We start from the raw sequence: 16,495 nt of genomic DNA, 5'->3' as shown, positions 1-16,495 counted from the left end.
TAGACAGCCTCCCTGAGCCGCCTGGGCCCCGCCCTCAATGCGGAGCCACCAATCCCCGCGTTGCCGCAGCCCCTCCGCTCCACGGCCCCTCCTTCCGCGCGCTTCTTCCGGGTGGGTTGGAACAGGGGCCAAGGCCATGGCTCTCTGGGCGCTGCTCAGCCCTGGGGTTCTGGTTCGGACTGGGCACACCGTGCTGACCTGGGGAATCACGCTGGTGCTCTTCCTGCACGACACCGGTGAGCCGGACACCGCGCAACCCCGAACCCACCCGATCCCTCATGATTCCCTTCGAGTGGGTCTCACCCGGTCCCCCTAATCCTCAGTTACATTGAGATTCACCCCCATCTCCGCCAGTTCCTCAAGCGTCCTTCTCATCTGCTGGTTCTGGAGCCATCCACTCTCTCTGATACCCAAGTTGGTCCCTAATTAATCCCGGGATTTTCCTGTCGCCGACAGGAAATTCATCCAAATCCGAGGACCGATTAGAGGCCCCAAGTCCTCTGATCCTGGGCTCCACCGCATCCTTCCAGAAATTGCTTCCCACCACTCCCTGAATTAGATTAAGAAATTGACTAGATTGAAAAACTGGCTTTCTGCTCAGCTCCCCAAATCCTGAGACAACTCAGTGATCCCCTTCCCAGGTTTCCCCGCCCAAAGACACAGCCCCCACCGAGGCCCACCTCAACCTCCTCCACTGTCCTTATCTTCAGGGCTCCCCACCAGCCATCAGCAGCTCTCTTCCAAACCTTCGCTACTCTTCCAACCAAGGGTACTAGAGCTGTCTTCACTCAGCTTGGCCTGTGTCTCCGCATTCTCTCACTTCTCAGCTCCCCCACCTCTCCAGATCTTCACCACCGTGGGCTTCAATATGCTGGGCCCTTCCTGGCCTGGGCTCCCAGGCCTCCTGGGCCTCCCTCTTTGAGGGCTGACCCTTCCTTCCATAGGGAGCCTTTCCCCGCCCGGCCAGCGTTCAGCCGGTTAGCCTCTTCGCCCCACCCTCTTGCCATGGGCCTCACTGTCCTCTGGCCTCTCCAGAGCTCCGCCAGTGGGAAGAGCAAGGGGAGCTGTTCCTGCCCCTCACCTTCCTGCTCCTGGTTCTGGGCTCCCTGCTGCTCTACCTGGCTGTATCACTCATGGACCCGGGATATGTGGCTACTCAACCTCAGGTAACCAGGGACCCTGGGATTCAAACCCCTCCTTGCGCCAACAGGGAAATGAGCCCTCAGAACTGTCCATGTGAAGCTGTGAGCCGCTTACATTGCGGGGCGTCTTGGTGAGGCCTCTTTCCTACCCTATGTTTTCGCTCCCACATTGAGGAAATCACCAAGACCCAAGAGAGGACAAGCGCCTTGCAAAGGCACAGTATCCAGTGCTCTACCATGTACTTACCTCCCCTCTACATGGGAGGGGCCCCAAATCCTGCAAAGCCAGAACCAGGTGGCTCCTAAGAGAAATGCCCCCAGTGTCATCTGCCTCCCAAGAGGACCCCTCCCCCCCATCTTATACCCCTTGTTTCATTTTCAGGAGGAGCTCAAGGAGGAACAGACAGCCATGGTTCCTCAGGCTATCCCACTCCGGCGGTGCAGATACTGCCTAGTGCTGGTAGGTGATATATACACACACATACATCCTCTTGTAGGAGGAATTGGGACCAAATTAAGACTCCTTGCCTCTCCTCCAGGAAGGTCTCCCAAATTCGGGACCGGACTGTGGCCTTCGGCCCTCTCCACCTACTGGGGGAACCTGCACTGAGCCCGGACTCCCTTCTGTGCCCACAGCAACCCCTGCGAGCCCGCCACTGTCGGGACTGCCGCCGCTGTGTTCGCCGCTATGACCACCACTGTCCCTGGATGGAGAACTGCGTAGGTGAACGCAACCACCCCCTCTTTGTGGCTTACCTGGCGCTGCAGCTAGTGGTTCTCCTCTGGGGCCTGTGCCTGGCATGGTAGGTGCATGGGGGGTGTGGGCAGCATGCACACCGCATAGGCGCTTACAAAGAGGACTCTGTGGGACTCCCGGCATCCTCCCAGCTCCTCCATCCCTGTCCCTCTAGGTCCGGCCTCCGATTCTTCAGGCCCTGGGGACTGTGGCTACGGTCTACCGGGCTCCTGTTTACCACCTTCCTGCTGCTTGCTTTCTTCTCATTGGTGGTCAGCCTGCTGCTGGCCTCACACCTCTACCTGGTGGCCAGCAATACTACTACCTGGGAGTTCATATCCTCTCACCGAATCGCCTACCTCCGTCAGCGCACCAGCAACCCCTTTGACCGAGGTCTGACTCGAAACCTGGCCCACTTTTTCTGTGGGTGGCCCTCTGGACCCTGGGAGACCCTCTGGGCTGAAGAAGAGGAGGAAGGCAGCAGCCAGGCTGTCTAGGGCTGCTGGAGAGAAGGCTGCCATTGGTGCCTAAAAACCAGAGGCTGTGCCACTAGGGGGTCAGCCCAGTTAGCCTGAGCTCTTTACTCCGTCCCGGGGCTCCCACCCTCAGCATATATAACCCCCACACAAGGAAGAGGACATGAGTGAGGGGGGAGGGTGCTAGACACCAAGAGAACCCAGACTCCACGACCCCTGGCCAGGCTACCTCAAATGTACAGTTTTATTAATTTAATACTCTATAAAGGCAAGTATTAAAAAGACAAACCGTCCTGCCGTGGGGCCTTTCCTAATCTGGGCACTGCCAGGAAGCAGAAGGGCTAGAGACACAGCTCACCCAGTAACCCTGAGGAAAGCTTCCAGCAGCAGCCCTATGGCCACTCCCTGGAACCCACACACTCATTAAATACCTCGGCCCTGGGCACATGGACAAGCAGTTCTCACAGTCTGGCAGAGGGGCCAAGAGACCCTCAGGACTCCAGGAACTGCTGAGACACAAAGTCAAAGTCCCGGAAGGCAGCCTGTTGGCGAGCAGTGAGGGAACTTTGGGGTGCCGGTGGGGTCAGGGTTGGAGGCAGGCTGGTGAACTCCCCCTCAAAGTAGCGAAGATCTGCAGGGCCACAGAGAGTGGGCACAAAGGGAGGCCGGACGGTGCGAGCAAGCAAGGCCTGCCAGTTGGTGGTCTGAGGACAAGGATGGAGAGTCTGAGAAGGTGGGACAACAGACCCCAGGGGTCACTCAGCCCTCCCGCCTCACAGGCAATGGGGGAGAGACTGCTGGGTCCCTTACCCTGAAAAATGGCTGGACCTTGATCTCCTCTGCGTCCTGCTCTCCTGCCCCCAGACGCTTCTCTGGACACTTCTGGAGGAGCTGGCAGAAAGCAGGGCAGGTGGGAACTCAGGGTGGCCACTCCAGGTGCTGGCCGACCCACAGGTACCCTACAAGATGGTGTCAGGGAGCACACAAGCAGCTTCGGCCAAGCCCTGGACCTTGGACTCACCTTCTGAATGAGCTCAAGCCCCTGAGCCGACAGAAAGTGAGGAAACGGGGCATCTGCATTAACGATGCAATCAAACACCTCCTCTTCTGTGTCCCCCGGGAATGGGCACTGTGAAGATGGGGGCTCAGCGGCTGTGTGTGTCATCCCACCGTCCCCACCCCGAAAACCTAGAGGCCCCCTCGTACTTACCTCACCCACTAGCATCTCATAAAGCAGCACTCCAAGCCCCCACCAGTCCACAGCCCGAGTGTAAGCCTCCTGAGTTAAAACTTCAGGGGCCAGGAACTCTGGGGTTCCACAGAAGGTGCTTGTCCGGTCCCCAAAGCCAATCCCTGCAAACCAACATCCACACCAATGCCTGCTTGGGTATGGCTCACTCACTTAGCCTCTGTGGTTGTAACAATCAGTGAGGGAAGGGCCTGGAGAGATGGCTCAGTGGCTAAGATTTGATTCCCAGCACCCTGGTGGCTTGCAGCTGTCAAGTCCAGTTCCAGGGACCTGAAGCCCTCTTACGGCCTCCGTAGGCACTAGACACACATCTGGTGAACAGGCACACATGCATGCAAAATACCCATGTCACAAATGGTTTTTGAATTTTTTTTTTTTTTTTCTAGCATGATCACAGTTCCCCTACTATCCCTGGCTGGCTGATATCAGGGAAGGCCTGCACTGTTCTGGACGGGGGGTGGAGATAGGGGGAGGAACACACAAAAAAATTTTTTTTTTTTTTTTTTTTTTTTGGTTTTTCGAGACAGGGTTTCTCTGTGGCTTTGGAGCCTGTCCTGGAACTAGCTCTTGTAGACCAGGCTGGTCTCGAACTCACAGAGATCTGCCTGCCTCTGCCTCCCAAGTGCTGGGATTAAAGGCGTGCGCCACCACCGCCCGGCCACACAAAAATTTTAAATATAAAAAAATTAAGGGGCTGGAGAGATGGTTCAGTAGTTAAGAGCATTGCCTGCTCTTCCAAAGGTCCCGAGTTCAATTCCCAGCAACCACATGGTGGCTCACAGCCATCTGAAATGAGATCTGGTGCCCTCTTCTGGCCAGCAGGCAGACACACGAGACAGAATATTGTATACATAATAAATATTTTTTAAAAAACTAAAAAATCACCAGGTGGTGGTGGCACGCATCTTTAATCCTGGGCTGGGACGCTCAGGAGGCAGAGGCAGGCAGATCTCTTGTGAGTTCAAGGCCAGTCAGAGCTCTGGGCCAGTGATGGAGACTGATGGACCGCCCCATGGGTCAGAACCCAGCAATCCATGCGTCCATACATGCACATCACACATACGTGGATTCACATTTATTAATCTGTGCCTTTATTTTTTATTTTATTTTTTGGTTTTTCGAGACAGGGTTCCTCTGTAGCTTTGGAGCCTGTCCTGAAACTAGCTCTTGTGGACCAGGCTGGCCTGGAACTCACAGAGTTCCTCTGCCTCTTGAGTGCGTGTGCCACCATCGCCCAACTGTGCCAGCCTTTACGGTACCCATTAGCAAGGTCTGCAGGGTCGTGTAGACTCTTGGCCAAGGCTGTATAAGAAAGCTAAATCTGCTGAACTCACGTGCAGAACAAATGTCCTCTGCAGTCCTAACTATAGATCCTCTGACCAACTTAGGAAGAGCCAGTATTCTCAGCTGTCCTCCAAAACAAGGGTCCTGGTCAGGAATTAAGGCCAGTGGTTGGGGAGCCCGGGTACCCATGAGTGGGTTGATTTCTTACTGCCCTGGGCAAGGCAAGAGGATGTGATACCAGGAGAGAGGGGCCCTACCTTCCTTGCATAGTCCAAAGTCCGCAATCTTCAGGAAACCCTGGGCATCCAGCAGGAGATTATCCAGCTTCAGATCCCTGATGGCAGAGGGGTACAGGTCAAAGGGGTTGAAAGGGGCTCAGGCCCAGGGTGCAGCAACAGCATAGGGAGAGGGCAAGGCCTACTAAGGCACACCCCACTTCTCTCAGGCAGCCTACCTGTAAATGATCCTCTTCTCATGCAGAAACTGCAGCCCCAGGACCACGCAGGCCAGGTAGAAGCTGAGGGGTGGTACAGGGAGAAGTCAGGCCAGGCACTAGGAGGCGCCAGAAGGTCCTGGCCAGAGTCAGGCATGGATGATACCGGACAAATGAATACGGTGCTGGGCTGGAAGCCATCCCAGTGTCATGTGAATGACCTTCCTGCGTGCAACTATGGTAGGACCACGAGGTCTAGTGGTATAGACCTGTAAGCCCTTGGGAGGCTGAGGCCAGCCTGGTCTATACCACTAGAACCTTCTTTCAAAAAACAAACAAAACAACAACAACAACAAAAAAAAAAAACCCCAGCTGGGCGGTGGTGGTGCATGCCTTCAGTTCCAGCACTCAGGATGGGCTGGAGAGATGGCTCAGAGATTAAGATCACTGACTGCTCTTCCAAAGGTCTTGAGTTCAATTCCCAGCAACCACATGGTGGCTCACAACCATCTGTAATGAGATCTGGTGCCCTCTTCTGGCCTGCAGGTGTACATGCTGGCAGAACACCGTACACATAATAAATAAAGAAAACATTAAAAAAAAATTCTAGCACTCAGAAGGCAGAGGTAGGTAGATCCCTGTGAGTTTGAGGCCAGCCTGGTCTATGAGACCTAGTTCCAGGACAGGCTCAAAAAAAAAACCTACAGAGAAACCCTGTCTCGAAAAACAAACAAACAAACAAAAAACCAGAGGGCTGGTGATGCAGCTATGGTAGAGCCCTGGGGTCAGTGCTCTGTATGGCTATCTCCCCAGCAGCCTGTGGGGATAACCACCATGACTTTTACTCAAATCAGCACCTGAGAGGATGAAGAGCTGGCCCAGCATTTAAGAGAGCCTTACTCTTGAAGATGACCTGAATTTGGTTCCTAGAATAAGGTTCACAACTGCCTGTCCCTCCAGCTCCAGGAGCTCTAGTGCCCTCTTTTGGCCTCTGAGGGCTCCTGCACTCACGTGCACATGGCCAAGCACAGCCACACACACAATCAAATGAGGATCTGAGACTTGACACTCCAGCTGCCACCCTGTGCTGGGCTCTCATCCTTGCAACATCTTACAAAACTGTGATGGCGAATCCCACCCACCCGCAGCTATGCAGACGGAATCCCCATATGCTGGAAGAGCTCCACCAAGGCTCCTGAACCCTGTGCTATTTGTCTGCCCGGTACCCCCTACCCGAAGGGAGCAAGTGCTGAGTAACCACGGAACCCACCAGGCCTGGGGCTCAGGAAAGACATCCTCGTGGATCTGCATCATGAGGTCTCCTCCAGGCACAAACTCAGTAACAAAGCAGGCGTGGCTAGCGGTCTGGAAGCAGGCAAGGAGGGATAGCAAGAAGGGGTGCCCTGTGCGACCCACAGCCTCCAGGATCCGCTTCTCACAGTATAGGCTGCAAGGGAGAATGGGATGGACGGGATGGAACCTCCATGGGCTGTGCCCTGACACCCACCCACACTGCACCTCTGGCTGGATGGGTGCTCAAAGAGCTAAAGAGTCAGGCTGGTGGTTTGCACGCAGGGAAGGATTAAACCTGCAAACTAGACATGTGGTGGCGCACGCCTTTAATCCCACCACTGAGGAGGCGGAGGCAGGCGGATCTCTTGAGTTGAGTTCTAAACCAACCTGGTCTACAGAGCTAGTTTCAGACATCCAGAGCTGTCTTCAAGAAACAAAACAAAGCCGGGTGGTGGTGGTGCACACCTTTAATCCCAGCATTTGGGAGGGACAGGCAAGGGGGACCCTATGAGTTTGAGGGCAGTCAGGTTTACAGAGCGAGTTCCAGGACAGCTAGAACTGTAACACAGGAAAACCCTGTCTCATGAAAACAAAACAAAACTAACAACAAAACCTGCAAAACTACCACGGTCCTATTTATAGGAGAGCAACCTGAGGGTCTAAAAGACGGGAGCTTTCCCAGTGCCAAAAAGAGAACCTGAATCTGGCTTCTGGGCTCTTGAGTTGCCTTCTAGAGTCCAGGCTAGCCACCCAGAGGTTCCTCTGGGGTCAGATAATTCTCAATCATACATACCTGTCAATCTCGTCCCGGCCCAGCACTTCCTGCTTCTTCAGTGCCTTGATAGCATAGTATTTTCCTGTTCCTTTGTACTGAACCAGAAGAACCTGGGGACCAGATGGGGATGACTTCTTCACCTCCCCCCCCAGCATCTCCCACATCCTAGCATCTCCCACATCCCAGCCTCTTCCACATCCCAGCATCTCCCACATCCCAGCATCTCCCCACCCAGCATCTCCTGCATCCCAGCATCTCCCACATCCCAGCCTCTTCCACATCCCAGCATCTCCCACATCCCAGCATCTCCCGCATCCCAGCATCTCCCACATCCCAGCATCTCCCCACCCAGCATCTCCCAGCTAATGTGCCGAGGCTCACCCACCCACTAACTCCACTGCACTATCCTCAACCCACTACCTTCCCGAAGTGTCCCCTGCCCAGCACAGCCAAGCATCGGAAATCCTGCAGTCGGGGGGATTTCCTGCAAGACAGAAAGGGCACAAAGGGCTGAAAAGAACCAAGGGCCGGCCTTCTGTTGCAGCGTAGGCAGTCCCCAAGGCTGAAATTTAAAAACTGCATTCAGCACATAAGGAAGGCACTGAGCAAGCCAGTTGTGTCCTCAAGGAGCCAGGGAACGAGGTAGCAATCAATATGTACAATGAGGGAGTGGCGGTACACACTTGTAATCCCAGCACTCAGACCAGAGGCAGGAGAATCACAAGTTCAAGGCCAGCCTGGGCTATACAGTAAAGCCTTATTTAAAAAAGAGTAAGTGCCGGGCGATGGTGGCACACGCCTTTAATCCCAGCACTCAGGAGGCAGAGGCAGGCGGATCTCTGTGAGTTTGAGACCAGCCTGGTCTACAAGAGCTAGTTCCAAGACAGGCTCTAAAGCCACAGAGAAACCCTGTCTCGAAACCCCCCCCCCCAAATAAATAAATAAATAAATAAATAAATTAAAAAATAAATAAAAAAGAGTAAGTCTCAAGCAGGTTAAGTTCCATGTCTAGTACCCACTTTAAAAATGCCAGACACAGTGGCTGGCTCAGGTCTAAAGCTCCAGCCCCAGCACCCAGCACCCCTAAGATGAGCCGGGAGGGGGAGAGAAGTTCAAGTATATGAGCAGCAAGCACAGTAGCGGAAACAGTGAGACACTGCCTCGAGAGGGAAGTGGGAGCCGGGCGGTGGTGGCGCACGCCTTTAATCCCAGCTCTCAGGAGGCAGGGGCAGGCGGATCTCTGTGAGTTTGAGGCCAGCCTGGTCTACAGAGTGACCTCCAGGACAGCCAGGGCTACACAAAAAAACCAAAACCAAAACAAACAACAACAAAAGAATGGAGTGGACGGGGAAAGCTGCCTCCCAAAAGGTTGTGCTCCGCCTTCTGCCTGGGTCCCTATGCACGTGCAGGCACACACAGGCACAAATCTATAAAATACAAATAAAAGTTTCTAAATCAATGCAAGTCAGTGAGTACCTGGTGGGTGAGGCCGCCAGGGTGGGTGCCACTCCAGTTCTAGGGTCCATGTGGGGGCGTTTGGTACACTGTGAGGACAGAGGGGTTCAGGACAGAGCCAACATGTTAGCCTTCCTTCCCGCCTGCCCCCATCCCCGAATCCCTCACAGGAGTGTCCGGGGCTGGTTCTTGAGGCAGATAGAGACGAGGGGGCTTGGGTGGAGGCTTCATGTCTTCTCCGGAGAGGGTCTTCGTGGGCAGGAAATTACTGTAAGAAGAAGATTATGTCTGAGCCCGCACAGATGGCGGTGGGAGAAGCACAGCTATGGACAGGGAGGATCAGAGGTGAGCCAGGGAAGAACACAAAACATGCACAGAGCCTGGACCAGACAGAAATAGCAGAGAAGTACAGCCCGGGCCAGGCGGCTCACCTTGGGGAAGCAGACCTAGAGGTCCCACAGGCTGCAGTTGGGGGGCACCCTTTAGGAGGACTGACTGTGCTTGGGGAGCTGCAGGGGGGCAGCAGGCTCATGACCAGGCGTCCCCAGGCTGCCATGCTGAGGTTCATCTGGGAAGCCCTCAGGAAGTCCTGGCCTAGAGGAGGCAGATGGGGCTCAGTTCCAGCATCCCAATGGTCAGCCAGGCCCCCTCCTCACACAGTCCCTTCCCCGCTTACCTCTACGCTTAGAGAAAATGCGTCTCTGCCTCTGCAGCCGAGGCCTCCTTTCAATGACAGGGTCACAGAAGGTTACCTGAAGGAACATGAACAGGGCTGAAGACCTGGACTGGCCACCTTCCGTCCTACCGGCTACGCCCCAAGTGCCAGCTCTCAATCTCAACTTAGTGCAGGCATCCTGATGAGCTTCGAGGGTCAACACAACACAGCCAGAATCATCTGAGAACTGCCTAGAAAACATGGCTTGTGGGCATGTCTGAGGGGTTGTCTTGATTGTTAATTAAGATAGGCGGGTTGTCAGTGGTGGTGGTGTACGCCTTCAATCCCAGCAGAAGCAGGTGGATCTCTGTGAGTTCAAGGCCAGCCTGGTCTACAAGAGCTAGTTCTAGGACAGGGCAGTTACACAGAGAAACTGTGATTCAAAAAACCAAACCAAACCAAACCAATCCAATACAAAAAACAAACAAACAAACAAACAAACAAACAACAAAAAAACCCTAAAAGAATCCAGAGATGATTATACATCCTCACTGGCACCAGTGGGGAAACTGAGGCCCAGAGAAGAGGCACTTATTCAAAGTGACATGAGATGAGGTAGAGATGTGAGCTTCTCTCTGGCCGTTTGTGGAACTATCTCGCACTCAGCTCCCACACTTAGGTAAGGTGCCAGTCTTTACGAATGCACATATATCTGCAGGCGGAGGTTGACACGGGGTGTCCGCCTTTCCACCTTAGTTTTTGGGACAGGATCTCTGTTTCAGCTAGAAACAATGGCCAGCATGTCTCGGGGATCCAACTGTCTCTATACACCGGCAGTGAAGTCACGACGAGCACCTCCACACCTAGTTTTCACATGGATGCTAGGGATTGTGCAGAGCAAGCACACTTTATCCACTGATCTCCCCAGCCAAAGTGTCAGTGGGAACCTGGGCAAAGAGCCTTCCTTGCGGCACCAGGCTGAGAGAAAGCTGGTGACAAGCATTGTCCAGGAAGTCTTCGAGCTTCAGGAAGGCCACACCACACAACTGCCGCCAGTCCCGCCAGTGAATCCCAATCTCCAGCTCACGGGCCTGTAAGGGGAAAACCAGGCTGACCAATGGGGTTTGGCATCAGCCTCCACCCGAGTGGCGTCCCCCCGTAGCCCGCAGCTAACCCTAACCATACAAAGGTCGGGCTTACTCGATCCAAGGAGATGGTAAAAGCCTGGTCCCAGGATTTCTCAGCCACCTGTCCCCATGCTGTCTGGCCCACAACACGGTTGTCAACCTTCAGTACAGCTAGCACCTCACCTGTAGTGCCAAGGTTGGGACTCAGAGTATGTCCAGAGCAGGGACCCCACCCCCTCCCACAGATCCTCCTTACTCACTGGCCAGCTCTCCGCCACCACGCTGCTGCCTGGACCTGGTTCGCAGCCAGCCCTCAGAGGGGCTACCTGCCAGGACAGCCATGGGAGAACGCCCAGGCACGGCCATCAGCAGCTGTTCACAGCCTAGGAGGCGAACCTGCAGAGTCCCTGGTCGGGAGTTGGGAGGGCACTTAGTCAGAAGCCACTGCCATATGGCCGTGGGATCCCTGAGGGATGTCACTTGCTCTAGGAGGGTCAGAGTTAGGATCAGCTGACCAGACCCTGCCCACGCTAGGCCTTGGAAGCCACCCTTCATCCTCAGCAGCCCTACCAGCTCTCCCTCCTGGGTGCCTGGGCAGTGGCAGACACAGCAGTGCTGTGGAGCAGGACCTCCCCCGGAGCCGCATGAAACCAGAGGATAGGGTAGGCTGCTGCTCTGAGCACAAGGCTTGGAGGGCACCATGGCCTCAAGGGCACATGAGCAGGCACGGGACCTGGGCTGCAAGCAGCCCACAGTTGCCTGCACATTTTGTTTCTTGTTCATATCTGAACAGTGAAGGTGAGTCCTGAATAGGAAAAAAATACATGCTTTGTTTGAGACCACTGGGTGTTTTGTCTCAAAGGGTAGAGGAAGCAGGGATACTAGAGCCCCTGAGGATATGAGTCTTGGAAGACTTTCTTTTCTTTTTTTTTTTAAGATTTATTTATTATATATACACTATTCTGTCTGCGTGTATCCCTGTGGGCCAGAAGAGGGCACCAGACCTCATTACAGATGGTTATGAGCCACCATGTGGTTGCTGGGAATTGAACTCAGGACCTCTGGAAAAGCAGCCAGTGCTCTTATCCTCTGAGCCATCTTGCCAGCACCTTGGAAGACTTTCTTGCTAGGCTGGGTCTGCAGGTAATACGTGGAGATCTTACAGAGATCCCAAGGGTGGCATCCAGCAGGGTACTCATTTTAGGATATGGTGGTTTTGATTTTGGTTTTAGATAAGATCACATTAGCCCAAGTTGGCCTCAAACTCAGCACATAGCTAAAGATGCCCTTGAACTCCTGATCTTCCTCACTTCCCAAGGGCTTGAATTATAGGCCTGTGTTACCATACCCAGTTTATAAGGTGCTGGGGATCGAACCCAGGGCTTTGTGCATGCTAGTCAAGAACTCTACCAGCTGCCTTCCACAGCTACATCCTTAATCTCAAATTCTTTGCCTTTAAGCAAGAAGTTCCCTCTGCCTTCCCCAACCCGCTGACTCAATCTTCAGCACTCTCAAGAGACCTCTAGGCTCAGACTCCATCTCTTCCTGAGAACCCTGATGATATATGAGGAGATGGAGGCTCCCAGGAAGCAGAGCCCTATACAGCCCCATCCACTGCTCTGCAGCTCCAGCCCTGTCCACTGCTCTGCAGCAGCCACCAGGTGGGCTCTGGCTTGCAGCTCAGGATAGGAAAGACTTTTCTGGCCAGGTGATGATGGTGCACAACTTTAATCCCAGCACTCAGGAGGCAGGCAGAGGCAAGCAGGTCTCTGAGTTTGAGGCCAACCTGGTCTACAAAGTGAGTGACAGGAGAGCCAAAGCTACATGGAGAAACCCTGGCTGGAAAACAAACAAACAAAAAACAGAAAGAAAGAAAGAAAACTTCATGGCAGCCCATGCTGCCCAGGGCTGGCTCCAAGGCTGGCAGGGCAGAACGGCCAGTTACTTGTTAAAACTACATCACATTGGCCAAACCCTGGCTGTGCTCAGTGCTGGTGGAGCACGAGTTATTGGATTTACAAAGCAATCCCTGAGTCTAGTGTTTCTATCCTTCATTTGTTTATTTACTTCGAGACAGGGCTTCACTGTGTAGATCAGGCTGGCCTGGAACTCACTCTGTAGATCAGGCTAACCTAGAACGCACAGAGATCCTCCTGCCTCTGCCTCCTGAGTTCTGGAGTTAAAGCCATGACCACCATGACCAGCTACTATCATTCCTATGTTACAGATAGATAAACTGAGAATCAGAATGGGAATGTCAGCTACCCAAGATCAGGACTTTCCCAGAGTTCTTCAGGAACTCTCGGAAGGGTAAGGGGCCCTCTGAAGCAAGAGGGAATCATTTCTACATACCTGTCAGGGCAATGGGTTTCACAAGTGTCGCCGAAGGCTGGGGGTTCCCGAGCATGGCCATCCGCAGCTCTTGGGTCACCCTGCTGCGCAGGGCATGGCTGGGTGGCAGCCTCTCCAGCAGCGATTCCAGGGCTAGGCGGAGGAGGTCCAGCTTCTGGGAGGATTCCTGGAGCTGGGCCTGGGCCTACAGAGGAGATGCAGGCAGGGACAGCCATGAGGTTCGGGTGGAAGGCACAGGTTATGCCGTAGGCTTCTTCACTGCCACCCCACACAGGCAGCAAGCCATTAGTGCCGGGCACCACTGCAGGGTGGACAGAGACAAGCAGAGCTATAAGAAGAGCCATGGGCCGGCGGACACAGCCTGACCTCGGCCAGCGCCTTGCGGTCCTGTATTCTCTGGCCACCAAGCAGCTTCACCACATTCTTGGCCCCTGCAGCCACAGCGGCCTCAATTCGCAGTCGGTGCTGCAGCTCCTCTGCCAGCAAATCAGGGCCTGCAGGGAGGGGGTAGAGCCTTAGTCCTGGCCACGGGGTGCCACCCTCCCTGCCTTGAGAGGACTCACCTGGCTCTGGAGACCCACTGGCCTCCAGGCTGCTTATCTTCATCCGGAGCAGGGCAACCTTCAGCTGACTGTCCTTCAACATCTGCTGGGCAGCCGCTAGGAGCTTCCTCTCCTGTAGGGACGTGACACTTGCCCCGTCAGATCAGGGCTATGGCTGACCACAGGACCGGGAATTGAGCTCCCCAACTCGAATTCCGGGCTCTACTTCCATCATTAGACGAAGGGCTGGGGCTGGGTAGCATCCCCCTCTCGGCGCGGGGTCTGGCGCTGCACTCCTGACACCGCAGAACTCGCTCTCTCCCACCACACCAGACGCCAGGCCTATGCCTCCAGTCCCTCCCGCACGAACACTCACCTTGGGGGTCCCACTGGCACACGTGTGAATCATGTTCTCAGCTCCCTGCTTTACCTTCAGCTCGACCTGCAGCTGCCTCTGTAAAACCTCCAAGTGCCGAACCCTCGACTGCTCAGCCCGCGGCATGGGTCCTGAGGCCACTGGTTCTGCAGAAAGAAGGCAGGGGATGCATGAGCCTGCCACCAGAGTCCAGGCCTCTGTAAAGGGGCTCTCTCTTCCCTTCCTTCCTGGCCATAGCAGCAACATGGTGAATACAGGAAGGGCAGGTGGTCTTGCCCAGTGGTCAGAGCCAAGGCCAGGATCAGGGTGTCCATGAATCTCTTATTGCCTGGGGGTCTCCTCAGACTCCTCACTCACCAGCTGAGGTTGGCAGCAGGACTCGGGCATGCAGCTCCCGAAGCTCGCCATGCAGCTGCTCCAGGCGGCGGTTGGAGGCCCTCAGCAGCTGCTGCACATGGCCCAGGTGGCGGCGGTCTGTGGCTGCGCGCCGCATGTTCTCCACACCCTCCTTGATCTTCAGTTCCTTCTGGATAGCTCGACGGATCATCTCTTTCTCATCCTCAGGGGGCCTCTGGCCCGTCCCAGGCTGCAAAGGACAGAGAAGTCATAGCCCATCCCCCTCCAACGGGGAACAGACACAACAGGCGGGAACTGGGGTGTCTCGGGACTCTGCAGTTGCTGGCTCGCATCTTCCTTGCCCAGAAGGGAGAGAGGTAACAGATCAGGTTCCCATGGTGCTTGCTGGGTACTGAGTTCTAACAACACAATAAATTCCCTTCACCTGTGATGCAATTGCTTTTTTGCGGTACTGGGGAAAGAACCCCCGGCCCAGAACATGCTAAGCTAGAACACAGAGCCGCACGCTTACTTCTCATTCCCATTTTATATAGGAGCAAAGACAAAGAGAGGTTAGGCGGCTTGCTCACAGAGGCAACACAGAGGAGTGACCACCATGTATTGAGGGACAGCGACCCCATTGTCTCCCAGACTGCTACACTGCCTTCTCTAGGTGTGAGAACCAAGTGCAATCTGGGAGGTAAAACAGCAAAGAATTTACTCAAGGTCACATGCAGGAGGCAGCCAGTGGCCCAAGCCACTAAAACTTGTTTCTTCTGCCTTACACAGTGTGGCAGACAGGTGAGAAGCAGAGGCAACCAAGGAGCTGAGGAGCTCTGACAGCTCAGCTCTGGCAGGAAGTAGGAGACCCCCAAACTGCTTACCAGTTTATAGACAGGGAGAGGAAACTTCCCTCTCAGAGGCTGACCTTAGCCCCGGGGAACCCCTGCTGACACGCCTCCCATCCCAAGGATCGTGGCAACCACCCTATCTTATCCCTCTTACCTCTCTGTGTTCCATCTCCTGAGCCCCATAAAAGAATGGCTACTCAGTTTAGGGGACCCTAACCCCCCCAACTCCAGGCCTCAGCTAGGCTGGCTGGCTCTGCCTTAGCTGTCAGAGGGTGAGGGTGAGGGCGAGGTTCAGGAAATCCTTTGACCGCCCCAGGCAAGAAGGCCAGAGCCAAAGGCCTGAGAAAACAAAGCTCTCCCAGAGCTGGGGGCCTGCTGGCCACCAGGGTCCTGAGTCACCCCGCTGCTGCCACAGGGCGGAGGCTCACAGGAAATCGGAAAATGTGTACAAGCCACTGCTAGACAGGCCAAGAGGGATCTCTGGAGGAAGGGTACTGGGAGGAGTGAGATCCAGCCTTGCAGGCTGCCTGAGCCATTGAGATGCCCATATGTACTGCGCTTCACCCACACCTCGTGTTTTGACTTGGCACTGGATGCTATCTTCTACATAAATGTCCTGCCCCACCTCTAACTGCCCTGAGGTAGACTACCTCTCTCCGCTCTTAAGTTACACATCTAACCCGAATCCCTCAACATCGTGGACCTTTCGGTGGGCCGGAGGATTCCCGGCGCATTTCTGGGCCAGGTGCCTCTAGTGGCCAAAGTGTTCCTGCCCGTGGGTGTGGTGTGGTGCGGTGTGGACAACGCCCACCAAGAGCTCAGTCCCTCCCTCCCAACTCTCCGCACCCCCCCCCTCCACCCCCAGACTCCTCTTAGCCGGCACTCCTCCAACCTCTGCGCTCCCGGCAAATTCCCACCCGCCTGAAAGTCTCTAGAAGACTGATTTTTAAGGAACTCGAGACCCAGCCTGAAGGTACATTCCACGGTTTTCAGGCATGTTGCCTGGCTGGATTTTCGTCACTCCGGGGACCAGAAGTCTTAACCCAGGGCTCAGGTCTCGCCCCGCGCAGGGGTCACCAGCAGAGAGGCCGGAGTAGGGTGGAGACCCGAGCGTGGGGTGCCCTGAGCTGCAAACGCGGCCGCTGCGCGCGCTCCGTTCACCTGGAGCGCCGCCCCATTCAGCTCCATGGCGCCGCGCCGGCCAGTTCTCTCCTTCGCTACGGTTCCGGAAGCCCGGGCCTCTGCGCAGGACTTTCAAACTTGAAACTTCCCGGGAAGCGACGCGGGACACGCGGGATCGGGCGCCCCCTCCCGAGACCCGCGAACCTGGTAGGTGCTGGGGAGCAGCGCCCCCTCCCGGCCGCGCGGAGCAGTGCCCCGGACCGACTCCGAGTTCAACTAGGCGGCTGCCGG

At 55.2% G+C, this 16,495-nt stretch overlaps 2 protein-coding genes across 7 annotated transcripts; one reads left to right on the top strand and one right to left on the bottom strand.

The window, feature by feature from the left end:
* The first annotated feature begins 104 nt into the window (after window positions 1-104).
* On the top strand, window positions 105-2,648 carry Zdhhc12 (zinc finger DHHC-type palmitoyltransferase 12). Of its 2 annotated transcripts, none has more exons than XM_038336432.1 (5): window positions 105-236; window positions 1,036-1,166; window positions 1,525-1,602; window positions 1,779-1,945; window positions 2,054-2,648. In XM_038336432.1, the coding sequence occupies exons 1-5, from the start codon at window positions 137-139 to the stop codon at window positions 2,373-2,375; spliced, it is 798 nt and encodes a 265-aa protein (XP_038192360.1). In that variant the 5' UTR covers window positions 105-136; the 3' UTR covers window positions 2,376-2,648. The 2 variants fall into 2 exon arrangements, with proteins under 2 accessions (XP_038192360.1, XP_038192361.1); XM_038336433.1 differs by having other exon boundaries at window positions 1,779-1,862; window positions 2,054-2,399.
* A 182-nt stretch (window positions 2,649-2,830) lies between these two features.
* On the bottom strand, window positions 2,831-16,495 carry Pkn3 (protein kinase N3). Of its 5 annotated transcripts, none has more exons than XM_038336429.1 (22): window positions 16,244-16,353; window positions 14,253-14,481; window positions 13,896-14,041; window positions 13,541-13,652; window positions 13,344-13,471; window positions 12,978-13,161; window positions 10,886-11,032; window positions 10,699-10,808; window positions 10,446-10,589; window positions 9,520-9,595; window positions 9,275-9,437; window positions 9,012-9,111; window positions 8,865-8,932; window positions 7,809-7,872; window positions 7,407-7,498; window positions 6,591-6,767; window positions 5,342-5,404; window positions 5,145-5,221; window positions 3,565-3,707; window positions 3,376-3,483; window positions 3,165-3,245; window positions 2,831-3,058 (listed from the first exon to the last, which is right to left on the bottom strand). In XM_038336429.1, exons 1-22 carry the CDS (start codon window positions 16,268-16,270, stop codon window positions 2,846-2,848), a joined length of 2,652 nt encoding a protein of 883 aa, XP_038192357.1. In that variant the 5' UTR covers window positions 16,271-16,353; the 3' UTR covers window positions 2,831-2,845. The 5 variants fall into 5 exon arrangements, with proteins under 5 accessions (XP_038192357.1, XP_038192358.1, XP_038192356.1 ...); XM_038336430.2 differs by lacking the exon at window positions 16,244-16,353 and adding an exon at window positions 15,237-15,887; XM_038336428.1 differs by lacking the exon at window positions 16,244-16,353 and adding an exon at window positions 16,409-16,495 and having other exon boundaries at window positions 13,344-13,652.

Source organism: Arvicola amphibius, chromosome 7 (assembly GCF_903992535.2).
Source record: "Arvicola amphibius chromosome 7, mArvAmp1.2, whole genome shotgun sequence".
In the NCBI taxonomy this organism is placed as follows: domain Eukaryota; kingdom Metazoa; phylum Chordata; class Mammalia; order Rodentia; family Cricetidae; genus Arvicola; species Arvicola amphibius.
Note: the sequence above shows the minus strand (reverse complement) of the source record. Positions and strands in the feature narration are given on the sequence as shown.